General features: G+C 52.2%; 1 protein-coding gene across 2 annotated transcripts in view; it reads left to right on the plus strand.

The window, feature by feature from the left end:
• Positions 1-748: 748 nt before the first annotated feature.
• The window catches only part of SLC24A4 (solute carrier family 24 member 4), a gene marked incomplete at its 5' end in the record, with an annotated part of 119,034 nt that continues 94,576 nt past the window's right edge, over positions 749-25,206 (plus strand). For both annotated transcript variants that reach the window (XM_081291851.1, XM_081291852.1), the window contains 2 exons: positions 749-878; positions 2,947-3,057. In XM_081291851.1, coding sequence (XP_081147977.1) covers positions 749-878; positions 2,947-3,057 — 241 coding nt within the window. The remainder of the gene's footprint in view (positions 879-2,946; positions 3,058-25,206) is intronic.

Consider the following 25,206-nt stretch of genomic DNA (forward strand, 5'->3'; position numbering starts at 1 on the left):
GTGCTGGGGAGGGAGGGCGAGAGGCGGGCGGGAGGGGAGGAGTGGGGAGGCGAAAGCAGCTAGCGGGAGGCGCCACTGCCTCGCAGACGCAAGCACCGGCAGCTGAGGAACCCGAGAGAAAGTTCCGGGGAGAGCTCGCCCCCGGGAGGGCCGATTGGAGGCTTCTCGCCTGGAGGGTCGCAGGTCCCGCGCGTCCAGCCTGCCTACCAGCTGCGCACACTTGGCCGCCCAGGGGCTCCGCTCGCCGGGAAGTAGGGGAGCATCGCGGGCTGGCAGTCGGGGCGGCAGCGGCTAAACTTGGAGGAGGAGGATGCTGCCAGTGGGCGCGGCGGCGTGGAGCGCGTGGGTGCACTGAGTGCTCCCGGCGGGCTCAGCCGGGAGAGCACGCTGAGCCTGAGCGGGCAGGTAGCGGCTCCAGCTCCCGGACTGCGCCAAGCCTACTAGCTAAAGCCGCCAGCGCCACCGTGCCGGCGTCGCCTTTTCGCCACCGAGCAATGGTGTGCGGAGAGTGCAAGCCACGCGCGGGACTCTGAGCTCCGACGGTGCCGTGCCCCCACCTCTCCTCTTCCTTCGGGAGACCCTCGCTCTGGGCCAGCTACGCTCACGGGCCATGAAGCTCTGGCCCAGAGTCGCTCGCCTCTGAGCTGCGCATCGCCGGCTCCAGCCCCGGCGCTGTTTGGCCACATACCGCACTCTGACCCCAGAAGCTCCCCATCCCCTCCCAGCGACAGCGCCCAGGCGCTCGGAGATGGCGCTCCGCGGGACCCTCCGGGCGCGCAAAGTTCGCAGGAGGCGAGAGATGCTGCCGCAGCAAGTTGGTTTCGTGTGCGCGGTGCTGGCCCTGGTGTGCTGTGCGTCTGGCCTCTTCAGCAGCTTGGGTAGGTGCGGGTGCCGGCTCCCTCGGGCGGGGGAGTCGGGGGGACTTGAGCTGGGAAGCCTCGAGACAGCTCCCGCTCCCTCTTCTTTAGGCTGGTTCCAAGGGTTTGTCCAGCCCCCTCCCTGCGGGGCAAGTAGTGCGCACCCAGGAGGACGCTCTGAACTGTGGAGCCGGTTCCGCCGAGCTGCGCGCGGCCCCCGGGGGCTCAGGACGCGGCTGTAGGTGTGTGTTACTAAGATTGAATCCTGTGCCGCCTCTACCCCTGGAGCGCAGGGAGAATGGGCAGCGCAGCGGCAGCGGCAGCGCCCAGGGATGAAGTCTCCGGCTCTGGGTTGGGTGAAACTGAACGGTCCGCTTTGCTATTCTGCAGAGCTACGAGGGTTGTTCTCCACGTCCCTTGAAAACCCAGCCTCAGAACGGGAAACTGCCACAGGGTCTCAGCTCTCCCTTCGCCCTCGCCTTAGTCCAAAGCGGTTCCCTGGTTTTCCTGATGCGTCTTCCCCAAACACTAAAAGGATTGGGACAGTCTGTCCCCGCGGGAGATTGCTGCCACATTTCAGCATCGCTTCCCTTAACTCCTCTCAGTTCCCACGGAAGGAGAGGGCTGGTAGGTGGGGCCGTGATTCTCCAAGAAGGACAGGGAATTGGGAGTCACTTATGTTATTGCTAATTTCAGATGGAACCCGGAAAGAAGAAACTTGGTAAAACGTATGCCTTGGGGTTTGAGTCCATGTGGAACCCTCAGAGCACATTCTTGTCCTGATGCTGTGGTTGCAAGTTGGATACTGTGAACCTTTAAATGTTTCTTAATGTAAAAGAAAAATAGAAATGTAGGTGATTTTGCAACTGAGACATGGAGGTACAGCAGTTTTTTGTTTTGTTTTGTTTTGTTTTTGTTTTTGTACCAGGTGTTGAGCCCAGGGGAACTTAACCAATTAAGCCACATCCCAAGCCCTTTTTATTTTTTAATTTTGAGATGGGGTCTCACTAAGTTGCTTAGGACCTCGACAAGTTGCTGAGGCTGGCTTTGAACTTGTGATCCTCCTGCCTCAGCCTCCTGAGCTGCTGGGATTGCTGGCCTGCACCACCTCCCCAGTGGATGGTACTTTCTTGAGAAGTTAGACCGTTTGTCTAAAGACCATTCATTTAGAGAGGTTTACAGCAGCATGTTAAAATCAAGTGAAACTTGATCAAAGTTTTTTTTTTTCTTTTTTAAAAACCACTGCCATACAAAACCCAAATTTTGTGATTTGGGATAGAGTATTAAAAAGTGACTCTTTCAAAAGAAACCCAGAGAGTTTGTTTTGAATGTTTTAATGCGGTACTTTGCAAATTGGGCAAGTGGGGTTTCCCCCCCCTTAATTACACACCAGAAATAATAATTTTAAAAATGCCCAGATGCTCTTAGCTGTCAGCATTCTAGAAGAGGTATTATTACCCAGCGGAAACAGTGCACCTCAGGAGAGGTAAATGAATACTTTAAAGGTCTTAAAATGAGAACCATTTTATTTGCTAGGTCAGGAGTTTAACGGCCTTTGGACCTGGCGTCCTTGCCTTCTCCCATGGGCTTAGTGTGTCCTTTGGACCATTAGCATCACTTGGGAGCCTGTCAGTGTAGAATCCCAAGTTCCACCCCATTCTGGATCAGAATCTGCATTTCAACAAGACCCCCAGGTGATTTGTGTGAGAATCCCTAGGCCATTCCCCACCAACTGTCTGGCTTGCTAACTTACGGAGTTCCTGACTCTGTTTACTGAAAGAGAAGTCAGTGGTCACCTAACTAAACCCTTTATTGCACCAATGAGGGGCTGAGATCAGCTCAGTCTTGTCCAAGGTCAAATTACTCGATGGTCTATCTGGGATTAGAAACAATGAATTAGTCCCAGGAAGCAGAGTACTGTGGGTAAGCAGGTGATATATCTCCAACCATTAGCTCACTCTCTACAGGTGTCTCTAAATAGCCAAACAGGTCTGTTGCTGACATGGCTAGGTATGTACCTGTAAGGTCATTTTGAGAATGCAGGTATCACATTGACCTAATGTTATCTCTGACTTGTTTTCCAATCCAGGACACAAAACAGCTTCTGCTAGCAAACGTGCTCTACCAGACGCATGGCGGAACAGAAAGCTGATGGCTCCCGTGAATGGGACTCAGTTGTTGAAGAACTGCACAGAGCCGGGTAAGACGTAGATTCTCCTTGCTGCCCCCCAGGTCCTCCACCATGCCCTGCAGGCTTCTGGCCCTGCTGGGGATGGTGGTGCCTGTGTGGACAGCTCCAGCCAGAGCTGGGAAAGTTGGTTTTATGAACCCTAGTAAGAAAGGGTACCTGCACCGTGTTGGAAGATAACCTGCAGACAGCCATCTGTCACACTGCTAAGCAACACAAGTGGTTTCTTTATCCAACAACTCAGAAGGTCACATTCCAGGGTTTTGCTTGTTTGTTTGTTTGTTGTTCTCACAGTGCTCCTAAAGGCTAAGTATCCCCATCCCCTGGGTCCCCTTGGTTGTCTGTGTGTCTGTTTTCTTCCCCTATGGCCACTGCATGTGCTTGATAGAGGTCTGGGGCCAGCAGATCTAGGTACTCTGGTGGATGATGCTTAGGGATGGCCCACCGGGGTCAGAGAGCACTGGGGAAGGCACGGGGGAGGAAGAGTGCTTGGGGCATGGGGCCCTTTTTCTGAGATGGATGTCCCTAGTGTACCATTCCTCTCCAAGAGATAGACTCTGCTTTCCCTTGAAGTGGTTTTGATGTTTCTCCTCAAAATTCTCTAGTGAGTCAGCGGAGGTAGGGACCCAATGATGACATCTTGTCTGTGCTCCTGCCACAGGCAGGCTTCACTTATGGGAGTGAAGAAGATTCTCAGGAGGAGAAAAGAGCAGGCATCCAGGCACCTGGAAGCTGCCCTGGTCTCCCGTGGGGCAGTTCTAGGCATTAGCTCTGGTGCCGATTCTTGGGGTCTTTGTGAGGAGGATCGAGTGGGGTGATGTGTTTGAAAACCCCGAGGGAACTGGGGGATTTTATCCTCGGTGGCTCTTTGACCAAGTCGTCAGGCAAAACATAATCTCCTTGTCTGTCTATTTTCTCACCTGTGGAATGGGCAGAACATTTGCCTGCTCTGGGGTTGTTGGAAGCATCTGGTAAGTCTCTGCATGGATTAAAAGGAGACGGATAGCCAGGCAAAGGAGAAGGTTTGGATGTCAGTCTTCACGTGTCTTATGGTCCCCCTCAGTGAGGCCATCTCCCCATTTTCCAGGTTACAAAAGGTCTAGGGAGGAGACCCAGTTGCTCCAAGTCACAAGTCTCCTAAGTGGTGCTAGTGGCTTTGGAACCCAGGCCTGTGTGACAGAGATGTTTTGTTGGTCCCACAGATTTGTGAAGGCTGAGCCTTCCCTCAAAGGCACCGTGCTATTTTCTATACCATTAACTTCCCTCAGGGTCCTCTGTGGAGGATCTGAGGCGTGGAGGGGAGATGAGCGCTTGCAGGGCAGTGCTGGGACCGCCCCCCCCCCCAGCAGTCCCGTCCATCCTGGTGCCTAACCTCACCCAGCACATCTTCTGAAGACTCCAGGGTGCCAGTGAACTAGAACCCAGTCAGAACTTCCCTAGCCTAATTTTTTCTCCAAAGTCCTAACATGCCCCCCCCCCCCGTGATTGATGCCAATTGTAGCAATCCAGGTCCCTAAAGTGACAGGATGGGCCCCAACATTGGCTGTCCCTGGCCTTACACCTGTTCACCATGTCATGAATGCCCCTTGACCCAAGTCAGGGCAGCAGATGTCTGGAAGTTTTGACTGGGTTCTAGTTCACTGGCACCCTCATTTGGGGCCAGCTGTGCCCTTGCCCAGTAACTTTTGTCACTTTTTGATACGAGCATGTTGGCTTAGACTGGACCCTATTTCTAAGGCTGGAGTTCTCCTATGCCCCAGTGTGGCCCTGAGGTCTTCAGCCTGCTGTTAAATCAGCAAGTATTCCCCAGACTTATGAAGCAGTCTGTCCTGTTCTACAGGAAGGCCTGGCCTTGTCCCTCCTGTGGAGGGAGAGATGGGAAATATCATTAGCAATGATTAACATCTGTACTATGTTTCACGTTGACTACTTCCAGAGTAGAAGCTGAGACGTAGAAAGGACTCGGTAAATGTTGGTGGAATGATGGAATGAAGTACGTTTCCACGTATTATGTACTTCAGTCCTTACCATGTTTTTGCAAAGACAGGAACACAAAGCTTAGAAGCTCAGTCTTTTCCCAAGATCTCTCCATCAGCAGAAGCATCCCTGGGTTATCTGGCTCCAGAAGCCATGCCTTGCCCACTCCATTGCACCAGCACCTGGGCTCCCCCCAGCTTCCCCATCCCCTGCACGTGAGCAGCTCTGCCCCTTTCCATTTCACATCTGTAGCAAACGCCACCTTTGAGGTGTGTCTGGCCCATGTGTGGCATGGGCTGGGGAATATAAGCTGAAACATGGTGCAGCCCCTGCCAGGGAGTGGCTTATGACCAAGTAGAGCCGACAAGATCTCCCATGGAGAACATGGGCGATGACCAAGGACCACAGAGGTCTCTAATCAGCAGTCTGGGTGGCACTTTGGGTGCTCAGAGGAGGAGCAGTCCTGATGGGGGTCTGTGCTGTCATGGGTACAGTTGAGGCTGGCCTCCATTGCAACCACAGGAACTTCCCCAAACTGGGTTTAGCCCCCAAAGGAAATTATTACTTAGTAACTGGAGTGTGGGATGGAGGGTTAAGAGGTGTCCATGACCCAGTTTCTCTCTCTCTCTCTCTCTGAACTCGGTTGTTCCCGTGTGGGGAGGTGGTGAGCAGAGGTCCAACTTTACACTCTCTCAAATTCAAAAATGCAGGGAAAGTACACCTGAGGCTGGGCTTCCTCGGCAGGAGCCCTGAGCCAGGGCTTGCAGTTGACTTGGCTTGAATGTGTGGCCACCCTAATTGCTTGGGCTGGGGGGACTGGCTTAGACCTGGGTCCCAGGCTGTGCCTCTGGAGAAGAGAGCATAGCCACCTCCCCCAGCTGAGTCTTTATTACTGGATATCAGAGGCGCCCAGCCTGGGGCTGCTTCTGTGAAGAAGGTACCAGGGCTCCGTGCTGAGTTTCAGGCTGTGGTGAGGGTGGCTTGCTGGCTGCCTCCCTTCTGCATAGCTGAGAGGTTTCCCCCGGGGCATCATGAGCTCCTGTGTCCTCTGGAGGCTTCTGCCTTGCACCCTTCTCCACCCACCCGAGGGCATCTGGTGCTCCTCTTGCTCCTCTCCCAGACGAGTTTCTTTAGGGAAGAGGAGAGGAGGGGAATTCAGAGTGGCCGACTGTCCAACCCCCCGCCTGCAGGTGGTGTCCAGCAAGCGCTGGTGCACATCTTTGTAAGGGCCTCTGGGCAGGGATCAGACTCCTTCCCCCAGCCTCCTGGAGGCTCCTCTTGTTTTCTGAGTGGAGTAACTTTCACTTAAAAGCATAACAAGGAGCTGCTCTGGTCATCCCAAAAGACTCCATGGGGTTAAGGTGCTCTTTTCCTGACTTGTACTTCTGCCACCTCTGTGGGAAGTCTCGATCTTGTCATTTGTGTTTTGGCTTAGGTGCCCCAGACACGCTCCCATCACCCCTGCCTTGTGTTATCTTCTAAAATAACTTTGTTATCTGCCAGCCTTGAGGGCTACCTACTCTGTGCCTGGAGAGTGGTTCTCAGTCCTAGCCACAAGTGCAGTTCACCCCGGGGCTTTGTAGAAATATTTGAAATGCCTGGGCCCCACCCCTAGAGTGTCTGACCTAATTGGTTTGGTGTAGGCCCAGGAATCTGTACTTTTAAAGGACTCCCTAAAGGGCCCAAGCAGTGGCTCAGTGGAAGAGCACATGCCTAGCACGTGTGAAGTGCTGGGTTTGGTCCTCGGCACCACATAAAAATTAATAAATAAAATAAAGGTATAGTGTCCATCCACAATATATATATATAGAACTGCCTAGGGGATTCCAACTGGAAGACAGGTGATGCTCACCTGGTCTGAGCTCTGCTGCTGCTCAGTGTGGGGGCATCACCTGGGAGCTTGCTAGGAATGTAGAGTCTCCGACCTCCCCCTGCAGATTCGAATCCACATTCTGACAAGGTCCCCACATGATTCACCAAAGGCCAAGAGGAACTGGTCAGCATGCTGCTGGCTGCTTGGAAGGCATGCAATAAATATCTGAATTCTGAGTGAGAGTTAAGACTTTGTCTAACAGCAAGTTTCCTGAAAACTTGTTTCTTTCTTTCTTTTGGGGTGGGGAGAGGATATAGGGCAGCTAAAGCAATTGGTTTCGTTTTTGACCAGTGATGTCTTTGGAAAATTTATAAATAACTCTTTTCCAGAGATCTGAAGGCACGACCCAGGCCTCGAGGCCTTAGATGTTGGTTTTCATGGTCTGTTGAGACCAAGTGAGTCCCGTGTGCATAGAGCATGAGATAGAAATAAGTGGCAGTGACTTTAAGTCCCTTGGGACCCATCTGAGCTTGGGCTGCTATAACAAAATGCCACAGTCTGGGTGGCTTGAACAGATACTTACTTCTCATAGTTCTGGAGACTGGAAAGTCAAGATCAAGGTGCTAACGGACTTGGCGTCTGGTGAGGACTCTTTTCCTGGCCTGCAGTTAGTTGGCTGCCACCTTGCTGTGTGCCCACACAGTAGAGAGAGAGCACAAGCTCTCTGGTCTCTCTTCTTATAAGGGCATTAATGCCACCCTGGGACCCCCACCTTCATGATCTTGTATAGCTCTACTCACCCCCAAATACGATCACATTGGGGGTTAGGGCTTGCATAAAATTTGGGGGAATGCAAACATTTGGTCCACAGAAAGAACCAGTGAGTTTCTGTGCTGTGGCGGTCACCAAGACACGCAGACCCTGGTGGCATATGTCCACAGTGGGCAGACTGGGAGGGGAGGGCCACTGGAGTGTCCGAAGACAGCCGAGGTTGGAACTTGGTATGTCTCAACCGCAGCCCACGTGGCAAGTGACACCAGGGGGCTCTGACAAATGCAGACGCCTTGGCCCTGCCCCAACCCTGAAATCAGAAGCAGCCACAGATGCATTCCAAGGGCTGCTGTGGAAGCTTCTGGAAGCCATGCCCTTTCCATCTGGATCGTCCATGGCAGGTTCTTGCTGGTCTCTCTACATCCTAAAGGCTTTCCTTGGTTACCACATCCCATGTCGCCTTCGCAGTCGCTGGCGGTCGAGAGCCATCGTGGCTCAGCTCCTTGCAAGCCCCAGTTCTGGATCATCTGCCTCTCCCAGCTAGAATGTGGCGGGCGAACGCTGTACGCTTCAGTTTTTCCACCTGTAAAATGGGACACAGGGCTGATGGCTCATCTGCCTCCTCAGGTTGTTAGAATTACATGAATTAAGACAGTGTTTGGCACACGGCACGTGCTCAGAGCTCAGCTTCTGTTCTCATAATTTTCTCATCTGTTTATCCCGGCGCTGATCAAAGCCAGTGGATAATAGGTGCCAAAAAACTATTTGTCAACTGAATTTGGAGGACAAGTGAACAAGTAAACATCTCATCAGACATTTTTTTCTTTCCTCTTCTGGAAACAAACATCTCTTGGCTTTATGTTTTTTAATCTTTGGAGAATTTGGGGTGCTGGAGGATGCCACACTGATAAAGCCTGTTTCTGCATAGAAACCCCATTTTTATATCTTGACAGGTGTTAATTTGGGCTTTTGTTTTGGTGGTGGTAGGGACCGAACCCAGGGGCATTTAACCCACTGAGCCCCATCCCCAGCCCTTTTTTATATGTTACTTAGAGACAGGGTCTCAACGAATTGCTTAGGGCCTCGCTAAATTGCTGAGGCTGGCTCTGAACTCATGATCCTCCTGCCTCAGCCTCTCAATTACAGGCATGCACCACCGCTCCTGGCCCACTTTGGGCTTTTTAATTGGGGTTAGCATGGTCTCCTCTATTCTTATGCTGCTCCCCCCATTTGAGAGTGAGTAAGTGATTCCTCCTCCACTGAGTCCATCCTATGCACCATGTTGAAGAGGAAGATGTCGTAGGAGCTTGGTTCCCTCCCATAGTTGCAGGGGGTTCAAGTCCTCTTTAAGGTTTTGCTTGGGAGAGGCTGAGAATGGAGGGGGGTTTCAGGGGAGCACAGGGGACTGACTCAGGCACTGGATGGAGGCTCTTCCGTGGCCTCTTGGTTCTGGTCCACCCCGGCTTTTTCTTCTGTAAAGGCCACTGAGGAAGAGAGAGGCTGGCAGAGTCAGAGGGATGGGACCCCTGGTGCAGATGGCACTGAGGCTGGCCGGGAGGAGAGAAGGCCATCGGACAGGGGTCTCCATAGACACCCTGTATGGGAAGCGGAGGTACAAAAAGCAGGACAAATCAGGAGCAGGAGGAGGAGGACCCAGAACTGCACAAAGTACATTGGGGCAAGTGGGCGGGGAGTGCACGGTGCGGTGGCAAGACGCTGGAACACGGCTGCAGCCGCTTGAGAGACAAGTCACACATCTCGGGTTCTCAGGTTGTTACATAAAGGCACATCTTGAGTTGGAAAAGCAAGAATTGAGCTTAACACTGGAGGCAGGAGCGCGCAGTTCCCCCGACAGCAGAGGCCGGACTCCCAGGCTGGGAAGGGGCTTGGCTGCACAGAGCGCAACCTCCCCAGAGCCCGTCGCTCCTCGGACAGAGTGTTACCAGCCAGCCTAGCAGAGCCACCTACAAGTGGCCTAGCAGAGCCACCAATCTGATCACAAACGGAGGCTGAGGAAGACAGCAGCCTGTCATCAATGTGCCCACGCTTTTCTGTTTGGGGGGGGGGGGTGGAGCAGCGTCACGTGATCCCGTGGCTTGGGGAGTGGAAGGTGTGGATTCCAGTCTCCCCTGTGCCGAGATCCCACCTGCGGGCATTTGGGGCTTTCTCCCTCCCTCTCTTCCCCTCTCTCTCTTAACATACAGAGATTTCAGTGTCCAGGGAAGGCTTTTGTCCGTCTGTCCTAGAGCTGGTGGTCCAATGCGGTAAAGACAGACATGTGGGTTGGAGACTCAGCTCAACCCTCACCGGTTGCGTGACCTTGAAGAAGTTACATAATCTGTCTGAGCTTCAGGTTTTCTCTTTTGTAAAGTGAGGATAGCAGCCCTCCCTCCCTGTCTCCCTTGCTGCTCCAAGCCCTAACCGACATGACGTACGGAAGTACCTAAACCGAGCCGGGAACAGGAGGTAATTGTTATGAGTGTCATTGCCGTGGCCGAACCAGGGTTTCACGTGCTGGATGTTCTAAGTGTTTCCATCTATTTGCTTATTTCTCATAACAACCCGTTAGGTGGGTGCTATTATGGTCCTCATTCTGCAGATAAGGAAAAAGAGACCAAGAGAGGTTAAGTAACTAGTCCAAGGTCACCCAGCCAACACAAAGAATCAAGTAAGTGTGTGTGGGTTTAACTAATAGGCTTAATTTTCTGGACTAGTTTTAGGTTTACAGAAAACAGAGAGCCCCTCTATTCTACCCCCTCTATCAGTTCCCCTATTATTAACATCTTGCCTTAGGGTGGTACATTTGTTTGAATGGGTGGACTAAAATCAATACATTGTTATTAAGTAAAATCCACAGTTCACTCTCCCTATGGTAGGTCCTGGTTTTGATACACTTGTATCCATCATTACTGTATCATACACAATAATTTCACCAACCAGAAACTCAATTTCAGGCCAGCCAGGCTTGAAAAATTTGGGTATTCTGAATCATGAGTGTATATCATGATCCATCATTATTAACTAAGGAGGTAGAAAAAAGATGATTTAGAGATGAGAACTTCTGTGGTGAGTTCTGGCTTGTCACCGGTGTCCCCCCTGAGAAACGGGAAATGCCTGTTCGTGGCCCAGCCAACATTAGTGTGGCTGCTTCTCGGTCTGTTTCTCATATCAGTTTGTTTGCAATCAAAAGTTTTTTCCCCCCCTTATCCAAACTATTGTGGCCATCTGCTAGCATCTCTCCTCCTTGCTGGGCCATCTGCTACCCCCTGACTTGCAGATTCTCCGCTCTTGACGACACGCCGGCCTCCCGCAATCCAGAGCGCGCCCACTCGGCTTCCTCTTGAACTCTGAGGAACGTTCCTCCCCGAGTTAAAAATGGAACTCATTAAGCATTGCCATGTGCTGCCTTGGGTGGAAGGGAAGAGTTGGATGCTTGACAAGGGATGTTTGGATCTAACGTTGTCTGTTACCCAAGGGGCCATCGGAGCATGGCATGTCACTGTGCTGGAATACTCTACTGTTTTTCCCAAGAAAGTAGTGGATGTCCCCCTTGGGAAAGGCACAGAAGGTCACAGTGTGGCTGAGAGGGGCAGGCACACTCTTCGGGGGATCTACCCCTTGCAGATGGGACCCATGGCCAGCTGGCTTCTGGTCCTACAGCTCCCTGCTTCTCATGGTAATTGCCCAAGAAATCAAATGCAGCATGCATTTCTTGAATGTGCACACGCCCTGCGGTGCACTAGGCTCTGAGCTGAAAGGGACCCTGTGCCTACTGTCAGGGGACAGGAAATGGAATAGGGATGTGGGGGGCGGGGAGACAGGCCTGAGCTCAAAGACAAAGCTGCCTGTGGCAGATACCATGGAGCAGGGTCCCCCAAGGAGGGTGTTGGGGAGGAGAGAGATGGCTCAGGGCCAGAGTGAGGACCCCTGAGCCTGGCCTCACAGGGCAGTTGCTGGCCACGGAGGGACATCTAAGCAGATAGTACTGTGCAGTGAAGAGTGCTTCCTGAGAAATCGGAGCATCATCTCTGTACCTGGAGGAGTGCTTACTAGCAACCGCTGCGTCCTGCTCATTGGTTGTCCAAGGGGAAAGAGAAAACAAACACCAGCTAAGAGAACCGGCACAGTAGTAAGTAATGAGGCTTTGGGGATTTATCAGGGAGTCGGTGCTCAGCTCGGGCTACAATGGAATCAGATTACTTTGATTTTAATTTTTTTTAAAGTGCAAGGGTGGGGGGCTGGTGGTTGGGACGTGTGGGTATCTGCCACCTGCCCAGGATGAAGTTGGGAAATGGTTCTTGGTGGCTGTGCTAAGCCATAGTTAGAGCGGATGCCTCGGATTGCAGGTGTGCTTGGTTCAGTGAGAGCCCGTGGCAGGTGGCAGCCGTAGCAACGGGCACATGTGCTGGACTTTCCCCTTCCCTGTGAGCTTCTTGAGGGAGGGGGTGATCCTGCCTTTACTAGTTCTGTAGCCTTGAACTCATTTACTTTCTAACCTGAGGGAAGGGGCAAGGTTTGTTTTATTCACGGATGGATCCTGAGCTCTGGAACCATGCCTGGTGTGTGTGAGCTCGTGATGGTTATACGGTACCTTCCTCCCAGGGCTCTTCTTACCTGGAGCTTGCATGTGCATATTATTGTTCATTGAGGACCAGAGCTGTTGACTCTGTGTCTGACCAGGCCATGCAGATGCAGGACCCGGCGTGGGTTTGTACTAAATCTGGCGCTTTCCACTGGCCACCTGAGACCTGGGGAAGGAGGTCTGGAATAGAGAGGCCAGGGTTGATGCCCTGACAACCTGTGTGGTTTTGTGCAAGTCACTGGCTGTCTGAGCCTGGGTTTGCTGGCTGTGGAACGGGCATCAGCCTATGGGCTTTGAAGGACTCAATGCCACGTGCTATGTGGGTGGTGACAACATTTGCACCGTGGGCCAGATGCTTCAACTCCAAAGAACAAGCCTTCTTTGTGTTATAAAGAAAATTAGTTATTTGGCAGCCTTTTGGATTTGATCCTTTTCTGAGTAAGATTTGGCGGGAGCGTTGTGCTTGACTCTTGGAAGGCAAAGATCTCAGTACTGGGATGTCCGGCTGGAACAGAAGGAAGAAGGGTGTTCAGACATCTTTGCACACGCTCGTTCTCATGACCCCAGCATTGGTTAATCTCACTTCATGCTACAAATGTCAGACTTTTGATTTCATTATACATGCCAAGTTCAGTGAGCGCTGGGCAGATCCCATGCTGGCTGGTTGGCTCTGCACTAAAATATGTGTTTATTAAAAGAGCCACATAGGCAAAAAATGACCCTACTCAGGAGGCCCCCTGGTAGGAAGCCATCCCGAATTTACTAGGTGACCGCTGGTTGAGTGCCCCTGTTGCTGGGCCTGTGGGGAAATTAAAACTGACCTAGCTGTGCACCCTGCCAGCACAACGGGGAGCCCCTGTTCTAGTTGAGAGGACGGGAATCTACAAAGCCATCCTGCGTTACAAAGGGGAGTGGAAGTGCTACAATGCTAGTGCTCATTGCAGAGGAGGGAATTAAAGTCCTTGATGTCAAGGTCATAGAGGGCATCACATCAAAGGTAGCATTAAAGATGCTTTTGAAGGATGATGGAGTAGACACTTAAGTGGTTCTATTCTAAGGACTCTGCACACATTGCCTGGATGATCTTTTAACAGCACTTTGGGGTCCGGGGGTGTCACTATCTCCTTTTACAAAAGCTACCAGGAAGGTATGCAGGGGTTAAATAACTTGTCTACGCAGGGGATAGCCATATTGGTCTAGAAAGGTTTAAGTTAAGTGTTTTCCATTTTGCAGGGATAACACACTGCATTATATCTGTAAGGTCCTATCTATGTGGGTTTGATTACAGAATTATTTTATTATTTTATAAATAATGAAAAACAAAAACAAACCAAAATCTTGTCCAAGGTCTCCTAGCTCAGAGTTGGCTGAGCAGGGGTTGCACTTGGGCAGCCTGGCTTTGGAGTCTGCTCTTTGGAGGAGGAAGGCGAAGGGTCCTCTGGCTGAGGGAGCATAACTGCTGGGTGATCTTGGGACAGAGGGCGTCAAGGTGGGTTTGGCTGGTGAGTCACCTATAATGTAAGCAGAGACCAAGAGCCTTGAACACTCAGAGGATTCACGCTCTGCCTTGTAGGCAGGGGGGACTGGTGGTGATTTCTGAGCAGTTGTGTGTTTTAGGAAGACAGCCCTGCTGGTGGGCAGTGTGGGATGGCTCAAATCAGGATCTGTGCGTGTTCTTAGCATCATGCTTAATAAGCATTTCAGGGCCAAAGAAAGTGAAGAAAGAACAATTAGTAGCTACCACAGAGAGATTTAGGCAGAGGGGATGGTCTCCTGCAGTGTGTCAGGGAGTGAACAGATGGGTCTAATCTTGTGGGCATGCCAGGTAGGAGGTAGGAGTTGTCAGCTCTGATCACAGGTGACATCCAAGGTCTGTGGCCCTGCCATTTTCCATGAAGGAGCATGGAAAGTGTGCCTTCCTTTCTTCCGCTCTATGTGGACCCTTGTCCAAGAAGAGCCTTTTCCTGCACTTGATGGCTGGGTTTTATCCTGCATCCCACCTTCTCAAGTGTGCATCTGACAGACACCCTTCAGCCTCCATGGCTGGGACACTAGGGGGATGCTAGGATTAAAGAGAGAAATCCCTGTCCCCAGTGAGCCTGCAGGTTGGAAGGACCACATAGGCTTGTACTGGTCACCTGTAGTGGCACGGCTGGAAGGCTTCACAGAGTGTGCAGCACCTGAAGTGTGCTTTGCTGTGAGTATTTGATGGACAGATGGGGGAGGGCGGGACGTCCTGGTGCAGTGACCGCAGAGATGGGATGGGGAGAGAGAATCTGCTACATCAGTGGTGAGAGAGGTGTTTCCAGTTGGTCCTGGGCTCAGGTCCTGGTGGCTTTTGAGGCCAGATCAAGTAAGTTCCCCGGGCACTGTTTCCTGTCTGGCTCACATGAGGTTCCAGGAGTAGGAAAGAGGCACCCGGGGCACCTGGCAGGCAGGGTGGGAGCGGCAGGGATGGCGGAGGTGTGGTTCTCACCCTGGAGAAGTGCAGTGGGGGTGAGGCTGGGCACCCCCATCCTGGAGCTCCTTTTATCCATTTGCAGGAGCTGGTTTATTACACTTTTTTTTTTAACCAGCATGGCTTATCCCCGTAGGATTGCACAGAGGCATCTGCTATAAGCAACGTTGGAGGCATTTAAACAAAATAATAGGGAAAAGCTTATGAAACCGAGTATTATCTAGAGCACAGACAAGGCCTGTGGCCCTTGCTGTGGGGACACCACACTCTGAGGCTCATCCTGGTGTCCTTTTCTGCCTCTCCCCCACTCAAATCTGCAAGGGGGCAGCCTGAAAGGGGACCAGGTAGGGTGGTTGCAGCCCAGTCTCCCTCATGGCCTGGTGGCCTTTGTCTGTCTCCCCAGCTGGAGATGGGCACTGGGTGGAGACCCCCTGAGGTGCGGCTGGAATGCCTTCCTACTGCTGAACAAGCTCCCTACCTAGGTGCTGAGCCCAGGGAGCCACAGGGGCTAGATGGGAGCTCTGGGAACACGGGACGCCCCAGTTCATAAGACACAGATGAGAGCCCAAAATAGGGGTCACCATGCTGAAAGGGCTTCAGCCTGAAGATACCCATTTCCAGAGACGGCTAGAAGCCCCCAGAAACCTGCAGGAGCATTGATAAAGGTGATTCATGGAGTAGAGAGAATAATTTATAAGCAAGATTGGAGAAGCCAAGCAGCTCTGCTTATTAGCTGGGCCTCGGTGAAGGAGGACTGCAGGAAGGGGCGCTGCGCTTGTCTGGAGGACTCCCTTGGCTGGGGGGGCTGCACCTGGCTGCGCAGGGAGGAGCAGAATGGAGCTCTCCTCTGCTAAGTGCCTCTGGAATGAAACTTTGCCTTCTCAGTGGCTCCCCAGGAAGCTGCAGGGAAATCCCATCACCTAGGACGTTTCAATTAGACGAGCAGCGCACCAGGGGCTTATTAGAGGGGGATTTGGTGCCGGCTGTGGAACTGACTCGCTGTGTCTGTGCATCTTTTCATTCTTTAATTTCCGGGTAATACTTCTGTGGGTCTCGGAGGGGGCAAGTCCTTGAAAGAATTGCTTTGAAATCCCTTTGATCATCTGAACCTTGCTTGTGTTTTCCTTAGCTGGCAAAAATCCCAATACGGCGCACTGTGACTCGCGTTGCTAAATGACTTGCGGGCTTTGGGTGACCCATATGCATTAGGAGGAGGGGAAAGGTGGGGGCAAGGGTACCTAATTGGCAGACCACACACACCCATGGAGAGTGCTGCTGCTTCTGCAGCCCCGAGCTCACGGTCTCCGTGAGCGAGTCAGAAGGGACCTGCGAGCTGTTAGAGGAAGGCAGCGCATGCTGCAGCTCTGAGCACTGCTTCTCCTTGATCAGTGTCGCACCATCAGCCAGGCCCTTGTTAGAATGAAGACGCAGTGGGTCTAGATCAGGGCCTGAGGGTCTGTGCTTCTAAAGTGCTCCCAGGTGCTGAGAGCATTGCCTGTCGGGAAGCCGCACTTTGAATTGTGACCTGGGTTTGGGTCCCAGCTCAACCAGTGAGCTGTGTGGCTTGGGCAAGTTCCTTGACCTCTACAGACTCAGTTTCTCTGCAATGAAATAGGATCACAGGACATAACTGGTGGGGGCCCAGGCAGAATGACATGAGACCCTGCCTGCTGGCTGCCTAGCGTTGGACCCATGTCAGTGGTAGAGAACCCAGCTCTGGAGCATCTGCAAGGGGTGCTTCTCCACAAGGTGGTCTTCCCCTCCTCCCCATCCCCTGCTCAAAGCAGCCTGATGAGATGACTTTGGAGAAGACTTCGAACTTGGCCTCTCTTGGAGGCAGGTTGGATCACAATGATGAATTCCAGGTTCCGAGAGATTCTGCCGTTAAGAAAGCTTTCAACTTTAGAAGTCATTTTTTAAATCATAGTGGCTTATTGTTATGATTTGAACATGAGGTGTGCCCTCAAAGCTCACCTGTGAGACAATGCTAAGATGTTCAGAAGTAAAATGATCAGGTTATAAGAGACATAAGGTAATCAATGTCTTAATCCACTGATGGTTTAAGTGGGTGATCCTGTAGGCAGGTACTGTGTGACAGGAGCAGGTCACAGGGGGTGTGCTTTTGGGGTATGTTTTTTTTTTTTTTTTTTTGTACTGGGGATTGAACCCAGGGGCACTTAACCACTGAGCCACATCCCCAGCCCTTTTTTATATTTTATTTGGAGACAGGGTCTCACTGAGTTGCTTAGGGCCTTGCTAAGTTGCTGAGGCTGGCTTTGAACTCTCGGTCCTCCTGAGCACTGGGAGGACAGGCACCTGGCTTGGGGTACATTTCTTGTCCCTGGTGAGCAGAGCCCTCTCTCTGCTTCCCGACTGCTGTATCCTGAGCTGCTTTCCTCATCCACACCCTTCTGCCATGATGTTCTGCCATCTGTGGACTGAGACCTCTGAAACCCTGAGCCAAATAAACTTTTCCTCCTGTAATTGATCTTGGCAGGCCTTTGGTCACAGCAATGAAAAAGCTGACTATCGCCACCCACCCTAGAACGCTTTTATCTTCCCAAACGGAACTCTGTACCCTTTCAGCACCCATTCCCTCACCCCTGGAAACCGCCCTTCTACTGTTCATCTCTGTAAATTTGACTACCCCAGGCCCCTCCTAAACGTGGAACACACGATGTTTGTCTTTTGTGACTGACTGCTACACTTGGCATGATGTCCCCAAAGCCCATCCTGCGTCAGAATCGCCTTTGTTTTTAGGGCTGATGGCATCCCATTGTATGTAGAGACCACATTCTGTTTGTCCATCCTTTGACGGACCTTGGGGGTTTCCACTTTTTGACTTGTGAATCATGCTGCTGTTGTCTGTCTGAGCTGTTGGCTTTTGTAAACTTAGTATTCGCTGCATTTTGGGGGGTGAGGGAGTTGAGTGAGTGGAAAAATATCAAACTCTCCAATCACTACGCCAGCCCTCCAGGTCACAATCCAGAGAAAAAACTGAGGTCCTCAGCCCTGGCTGTGCATTGGAATCACCCAGGGAACTCCACAAAAATGGCAGTGCCCAGGTGCCACCCTGAACCCGTCAGATCAGGCTCCCCAAGGTTGGGACCTGGGGAGAGGTATTATTTTTCAACCTCCCTGATGAGCTTAGCGGGCAGTTGGGGTGGAGAGATGCCAGTAGACTTGCTGGATTCACTTCTGGTGGCAGTACAGGGCCAGGCCAAGACCTCGGGGGTCTTGAGTCCCAGGACTCCACACACTGCAGCCCGGAGTCACCCTCACCCAGATCAGCCACCTGTGCTAGAGCTCCTGGTGGCCCGCCAGGACTCAGGGAGGTGAGATTGGCTTAGGATGGAGCAAGGGTACGGCCGATGAGCAGCAGTAACCTTGGCCTCCGGCTCCTGTAGGTCCACCTGCTAGAGGCAAGTGTCCATTCGTCCACCTCTACTAGGGAGGCTGGGGAAGGTCCTGCCCACACAGGGTGAACCCAGCCAGGAAGCAGGTCTGCTCATGGAAGCACCAACATGCTATAGGAGACAGGATGCCATCGAGTGCCAAACATCAGGCCTGCCCTGCCGCAGCGTGCAGAACTGACTCAGAGTTGCAGGAGCCAGTCTCATTCTGAGGATGAGTTTTTGATGGCAGGGAGGGGACACCAAGCACACCCCAGTATGAATATTTCTCATCCCAGGATGATTGCTGTTGCTTCTCCTTGTCACTTCGAGATGGAGAGGTGCCCCTGCCTTGCACACCCAGCCACCAGGCCCTGGCCTGTGATCAGGGCCTCCCCCTTGTAGCAGGGACCTTCCTTGGTGTGTGTGACCTCGGGAGCCACTGTTTAGTGATCTGCCAGCCCTGTCTGGTGGTCTCAATGGCCTGATCTCACTTTAGTCTGATGTGTAATAGTGCAGAGAAGTGACTTCAAGACATTTACATTATTATTTTTAAAGCAGAGGATGGGCCTTGGAAACCAAGCCAAAAGTCTGTTTTTACTCCAAATTAAGTCTTCCGACTCGGTCCCCTCTGTCCTGCAGTGTATGATCCTGAGGTCTTCTTCAAGGAAACCACTGGCTATAAAGCAGCCACCTCCGCAGTCCTGATGGTGGTGTGCCACATCCATCAGGCAGTGCTCGGGGCCGGGCATGGTATGCACCAGGAGAATCTGGGCTGTTTGCAGGAGCGGAGCTGGTGAACCCAGGGCAACAGAGCCCACATTTCCCTTCAAACCTAGGAACCAGTCCCCAGCCAAACAGCAGAGCCAGGGGACTTGCAAATCCCCATTTGGTTGGGTACATGCAGCCACAGTGTCATGGGGTGATAGACTATCCCTGCTGCTCTTTCCACTTGGAGAACGTGACGGACATGCTTTGAGCAAACTTGCAGAGATGTCCCTGAGTGGTTGACTGCGCTGAGATTTGCAGTACCAAATTGAGAGAATAAACCATGGCAAAGGTAATGGTTTGATTCTTGGCCTTATTCCCCTTTCAAAGACTTTAGGTGGCTTTATGGCCGGGGCTGCAGCTCAGTGGTAGGGCACTTGCCTGGCATGCATGAGATCCTCCTAAGTTCCATCCCCAGTACTGCAAAAATAATTTGGATGGACGGTCCTTAGTATGCAGAGTGCAGAGCCAGGTGGCGTCCCCCTCTTTATTATCAGGCGTGCTGGGCTTCTCACAAGCATCCACTGAACTGGGTGTAAAATGAAGGGTGGGCCTGCCTGGGAGTGGCCCTCTGACTTCTGAGCCCTGGAAGTGTCAGGATTGATCCTCTGCCCTGGGGAGCTGTTACCACCGTCGGCTGCTCAGCTCACCTGCCTTGAAACTCCAGTTTCTGGTCTTCCTCCCTGTTTTCATGTTAGATGATGTCAGTGTAGCCGCAACCCTTGAAAGGACACGGTGGCCTCCGCGCCGTGCCTCACTGTTTGCCAGAGAGGGCTGGTTACTGCCGTCTGTTCACCTTCCCCTCACCCCGTCTGCAGTCTCTTCTTAAGGCTGGCTTTCTGGACACACGCTGTTGTCAAGCGGTAGCACCCTGAGATTCCTTTTCAGGAGAAGTTGGCAGAAGGAGTCATTTGCAGACTTATTAGAAATTCCCTGTCCATCTCCACAGGATTGAGTCATGGTCATGTTCAGGTTGAGCTCATCCTGGAGGCCAGATTTTCCCGGCCTGCTTCTCCCTGCCTCCCAGGCGGATGGGGTTCTCCTCTCCTACCTCCCCTGCTGCCTCGGGCGGTTGAAGTCTGCTCAGGCATCTGCTGGCTTGTTTATTGACTCATTCGTTTATTTATCAAGAACTCCAAGAGCCTGTGAGGCGAGGAGCACTTTGCCAAATGTAGATGAACGGAGAGAGGCTCAGAGGGAGCAGAGTCACACTCGGGCCCAGGCCCAGGCACACCCACCCCTTGACGCCAGTGGGAGCCAGGTCTCCCTCTGTGGACTCACTCACCGGCCCAAGAAGCATAGCTTTGATGCCGGCCATGTGTGGAGTACCCCAAGTGCCATGTTCAAGGCTCCCCAAGTGTCATCGGACCAGGATGGTGAACTAAGAAATGTCGGTCAAACACGCTCTAGGGAAGATTTACGTGCAGGAGCAACAGGTGAGGCCTGTCATGGTCCAGAGGAGCAAGGGGGGTTTTCCTCAAGGCCTCCATGGAGGTGTTGGTCTTGAAGGTGTGGATGACCTTTGACCCTAGCGATGGAGCCAGCTGGAGGGACCAAGGCCCTGAGGCCAGGCTTTCAGTGGTGGCCTGTGTTATCATTTGCATTTACTTACTCCCAGCTCTTCTGTGTAGGTGGGGTGTGACTTCCAATAGAGAGTGTTCCCTCCGTTGACATTGGGCATGGACTGGCATATGCTTTGGCCTGTGACATGTGAGCAGACAAGACTTGCACTGTGTCTGAGCAGAAGCTTGAGAAGCCATGTGTGTTGCTGCCAGCTCTTGGTCTTTCTCCTTTTCCACGAGGATACTGCATCCCAGACAGCATTGACCCTTCTTCCTGGGCTCTAGAAAGGGAAGACAGGAGACGCCATCCCTGAATGGCAACTTGTGGGGCAAATGGGAAATATATGTGTATCATATGTTCTGATGGTTTTTCGAATTGTTTGTTACTGCAGCATAACCTAGCAAGAGCTGGCTGATACAGCCCCTCAGCAGTGGACTTGTGTGGTTTGCTCATGCGCAGTGTGAAACTTGTTGAGGGGAGAGAGGTCTTCTTGGAATTAGAGGACAACAGGCTTCTGTCATGCAGCTCAGGGGGTCTGGATTTCTCATTGAGGCAGTTGGAGTTGGTGAAGGCTTCTGGGCCAGGGATTGATAGGATGAAGGATATGTTTTGGGACAGTGACCCCCAGCTCAGGGCAGAGGGTGAAACTGGTTCTGTTGAGGTGTTGGAGGCTCTTTTGAAAATCCAGGCAGGAGGACAGGAGGGCAGGACTGGTCTTGGTCAGACTGATGGAGACTTGTGATTCCTGGGACTGAGGGGCAGAGAGGCCAGTTCCCTGCCAGGGAGGGAGCTCAGTCTTGCTGGACCCCCACCAGTAGGGGAGCAGGGCTGGCCCAAGACGCTCCATCTGGGCGGCCGAGTGTCCCAGCACTGCCTGTTGGAAAAGATGGCCGTGCGCTTGTCTGGGGAGGCAGGCCAGGTGCAGGGTGGACGTGGGTTCTTCCCATGCCTTGAAGCCTCCTGAAGTTCTGCTGCTGTGTGAATCGCTGGAAGGTGACGGTGCGACAGGCCTGTCTGAGGGACAGATGGGACGCTGGGTCAGAGGTGCCTTCAGCCAGGAGCAAAACTCAGGGCCAGGGCTGGCTCTGGCCTTACCTTCCGTCACTCAGTAGCACCAACCTGTCGCCAGTCATTCATTCCACAGTGTAGTTAGGAGAGACCTTGGGGGCACGTGGCCTGAGGCTGAGCTTCAGCCCTGCCACTTCCCGGCAGTGACCTCGGGTGAGTTATGTGTAAACCTTCCCATGCCTCAGTTTCCCCATGGAGGGGATGGTGACTGTCCCAAAGTGGTTCTCTTAGGGCTGGTGTCATGGGAGGGGGCTACTTACGGAGCACCCCTGTCGACCAGGAATTATTCTAAGCAGCAGTGGACTAAACATCCCTTCCCTTGGGAGTTGGTGTTTTAGTGGAGAATAGAGAAGAAAATAAACAGGTAAATACGTAACCACGTATTTAACCAGGTGATAAATACTGTGAGGAATGATATCTTGGGGTAAGGAGATAATGACCTGGATGTGGATGTGAAGCTATCTGGAGGAGAAAGCAGACCACAGGGACTTTGCACTTCCTGTTTCTGGCCCAGGGAACAGGAAGTGTGAAGGCCCCGAGGAGGCGTGTGCATCTCTGTTCTGGAAGCAGCGAGGCGGCCCGTGTGACTGGGACACAGCGGGCCCGTGGGGAGACTTCCTCTTTCTATTAGGAATTCGAAGCCTCTGCTTCCAGGCCGAGCTTGGGCCGTCCTGCTGACGTGGCACTGGACAGTAGTGTGGGAATAGAGGGTCTGAGACCTGGGATTGTTCCTGGAGCCTCGGGGTTTCCACCTGTGAACCGGGAACGGTCTTCCCTACCTCCCCGGACGGTCACGGGGAACACGCACCTCAGGCTGCAGAAGTCTGTGTGATGAGCACAAGCCCCTGGGAGCCTTGGGGAGGGTGATGGGAGGTCGGGGGGCCCTGCAGTTTCCCTAGGGGAGGGGGAGGGGTCAGCACAGGGTCAGCACAGCTGCGTTGGTTGGCGTTTTGAACCTGGGTTGCAGTTTGCAACACTGGCTGCTCCTTGGAGTCACCTGGGGAGCTTCTGAACATGCCGATACCCAGGCCATCCCCCAGACCCACCAGGATCCTGAGTGTGGACCCAGGCTGCGGTGTGTGTGTTTGGGTGGGGCGTGGCCTCCCTTCCCTGGAAGAGTCCGGGTGTTGTAGGATACGGATCACTCAATCCTGAGAGTGAATCCCAGGATCCACCGAGCTGCCTCCTTTGTACCTCATTTCTAGCATGGCTCACTTATGCAGTAGGACGTGACATTATTTTTAACCTCCTAAAAAAGTGTCATAAAAATGAGAGTGCTTTACAAGTGGCCCTCCGTTCTACTAAAGAAAAGTAAAAACAGGCTTTTCTGTGGGTTCTGATATCAGCCTCCTGTTTCTTTTTCCTGAGGAGTTACTGATGACCTTTAGCTGACATGTTAAAGGAAATCAGTGCGATGCATTCTTGATATATTTTGTATGTGCTGAACTTTTCGGAGCCAAAGGTACCAGAGGACTAGTGTGTCAATTCCTGGCATAAAACCTCACTAATGGCAAAGGCAGTCAGGAACACTGGAGTTTCAAGGCTAAATAGCAGGCAGGAAGGCATGATGCTTCTTACTAGGCAGCAAGATTCTTGTCGTTCATATCATTTCCCCTATCGCTTTGGCTGCCAGGAAGCTTAAAGGTGTTCAATGCTGGACTTTCTTCGAAGTTTTTAAAAAATATATAATTATTTATTCCTACCCCACCATTACTTCTCCAAACTGTTACTCAACCTTTGACCTTTTACTCTGATTTCAAGCCTTTTTGGAACTAAATGAGTTATAAAATACTTTTAAAGAAAATAATCATGCCTTGTGCCTAAATATCTGATTGAAAAAGAGTTGTTATCCAAAATAACAGGAGAGAAGTTGAAGCATCTTTTCTCATCCTGACATCCCTGGGTGAGGGTGCCGTTGTGAGCCAAGCAATCCTTGCTCAGGAGGTGAGACCACGGGGTGGAGGGAGCTGGGTGCTCTATTTACCGTGGGTGTGGACTTGGCGGGTTTGAACCTCCTTGAGCCTCAGTTTCCTGGTTAACGGGATGGAGACAATCCCAGCTTTGCAGACTAATTGTGCAGATTGGATGAGCTTAGGCGTGTGAGGCTCTTGGCCCGGTGCCTGGAGCTTAGTGAACAGTGACATAATAGTATTTTTATAATGAGTGTCACTCTACATCAGGGGTCAACAGACTCCTTTCATAGAGATAGTAAATATGTCGGGCTCTACGGGCCACGAGTCTCTGTGGCAACTGCTACTAGAAGGAATCTGTACGTGAAAGTGTTTCAATCAAACTTGATTAGCACCGGGTTTTGGTTGGCCCACCCCGTTCCAGGTCACAAAGCTGGTTGGCAGTTTCTCAATTCCCAGTCCCTGGGCGCTTCCTTTGGGCCCACACTGCACACCCCCAGAAAGTGAGATTGCTCAGTAATTACTTTTCTGTTGTCCATCTATTCGTTTTCTGGGTTATTTTTCCCAAGATCCACCCCCAGGCCAAGGTTTCATGGTGAGAAATTGGAAACAGAATCAGCACGCCCACGTATTTTCCCTGAGCCTGATCTTCTGATGTGCATGGAGAAAATCCGTTTGAAGCCAAGTGTTCTCAAGCCCCCTTGGGTGAAGGCATTTTGGAGCCCAGGGGTGGAGCCCGGATCTTGTCAAGGTTGGGATATTGGTTACCAAGGATGAAAACTGAAACTTGGGATGGAGACGAGGTTTTGCCTAAGGCTTTTCTGCTGACTGCAGCGTCTGATCGGGGAGCTGCTTGCTCTCAGGGAGGCACCGAATCATGCTGCAGGGTCCAGAAATGTCATAAAATAAACCATCCCAAGACAAAAGGGAAAGATGAAGGCGGCCCAGTTCGTCCAGGTCAGAAGGCTGATGGGGGCCTGCTCTTCCCGCCCCTCCCCACATTTCCCCCACCCTGCCCAGGTTTTTGGTATTTCTTGGGGATATAGAGCGTTTTGGTTTAAAGTATTTTTTCAGATTAAACTTTGTATTTTGAGATAATTATAGATTCATACTCGGTTGTAAGGATCAATACAGAGATTCCTTGACCTTGCTCTCCCCGATGGCAATGTCTTGAGAGACTGTGGTGTACCACCACAGCCACCTGTTTACTGTCAGGTTCAGAACACTTCCGTCACCCCCACAACCCCTCGTGTCACTACTGGTGGTTGGAAATGTCAACTCTGGGGGGAGTCCGGCAGGCGGCCCACCAGACAGCGGCTCAGCCATTGCAGTAGCTCACATGCTGCCTGGGGCTCAAAGTCTTGTTTCCAACAACAAAACGCCTCCGCTTTCGACTGTGGCTCAGAGAGATTTGTCATTGATTGTTCTCCTAAGTGGCCCTTCTGGTGGGTTTGAGGATGAGCAACTCACTGGTCCCACTGGCCACTTCACCTCACGGATCCCTTGGGGCTGAGCGCAGAGATCTTCCTTCCGTGGATCAGTGGATTCCAGAGTGCACTCGGCAGGAGTCAGCAGAATGCCCTGTGTGCACGGCTGCAGGACTGTGAGCGTGTTCCAGCGACTCAAGTCCCTATCACTAGACGACGGTGAATGATGGCTGTTGCTAACCAGCGGCCATCTGTGGGTCATGTGCAGGTGCGTTATCTGGGCAGCTGCTAGGAGTGGCAGGTTGGGGGGGGGCTGCCCCCCAGCAACTCAGCTGTCGGGTGCTGTGGAAAGCAAGGGGTCAGTCAGACAGTGCCTCACACCGATGTATGACCTTGAGAAGGACAAAGAAACCCCCTACTCCGTCCTTTCAG

The sequence above is a fragment of the Spermophilus citellus genome (genome assembly GCF_964194105.1).
Source record: "Spermophilus citellus genome assembly, chromosome: 4".
NCBI classification, from domain to species: Eukaryota; Metazoa; Chordata; class Mammalia; order Rodentia; family Sciuridae; genus Spermophilus; species Spermophilus citellus.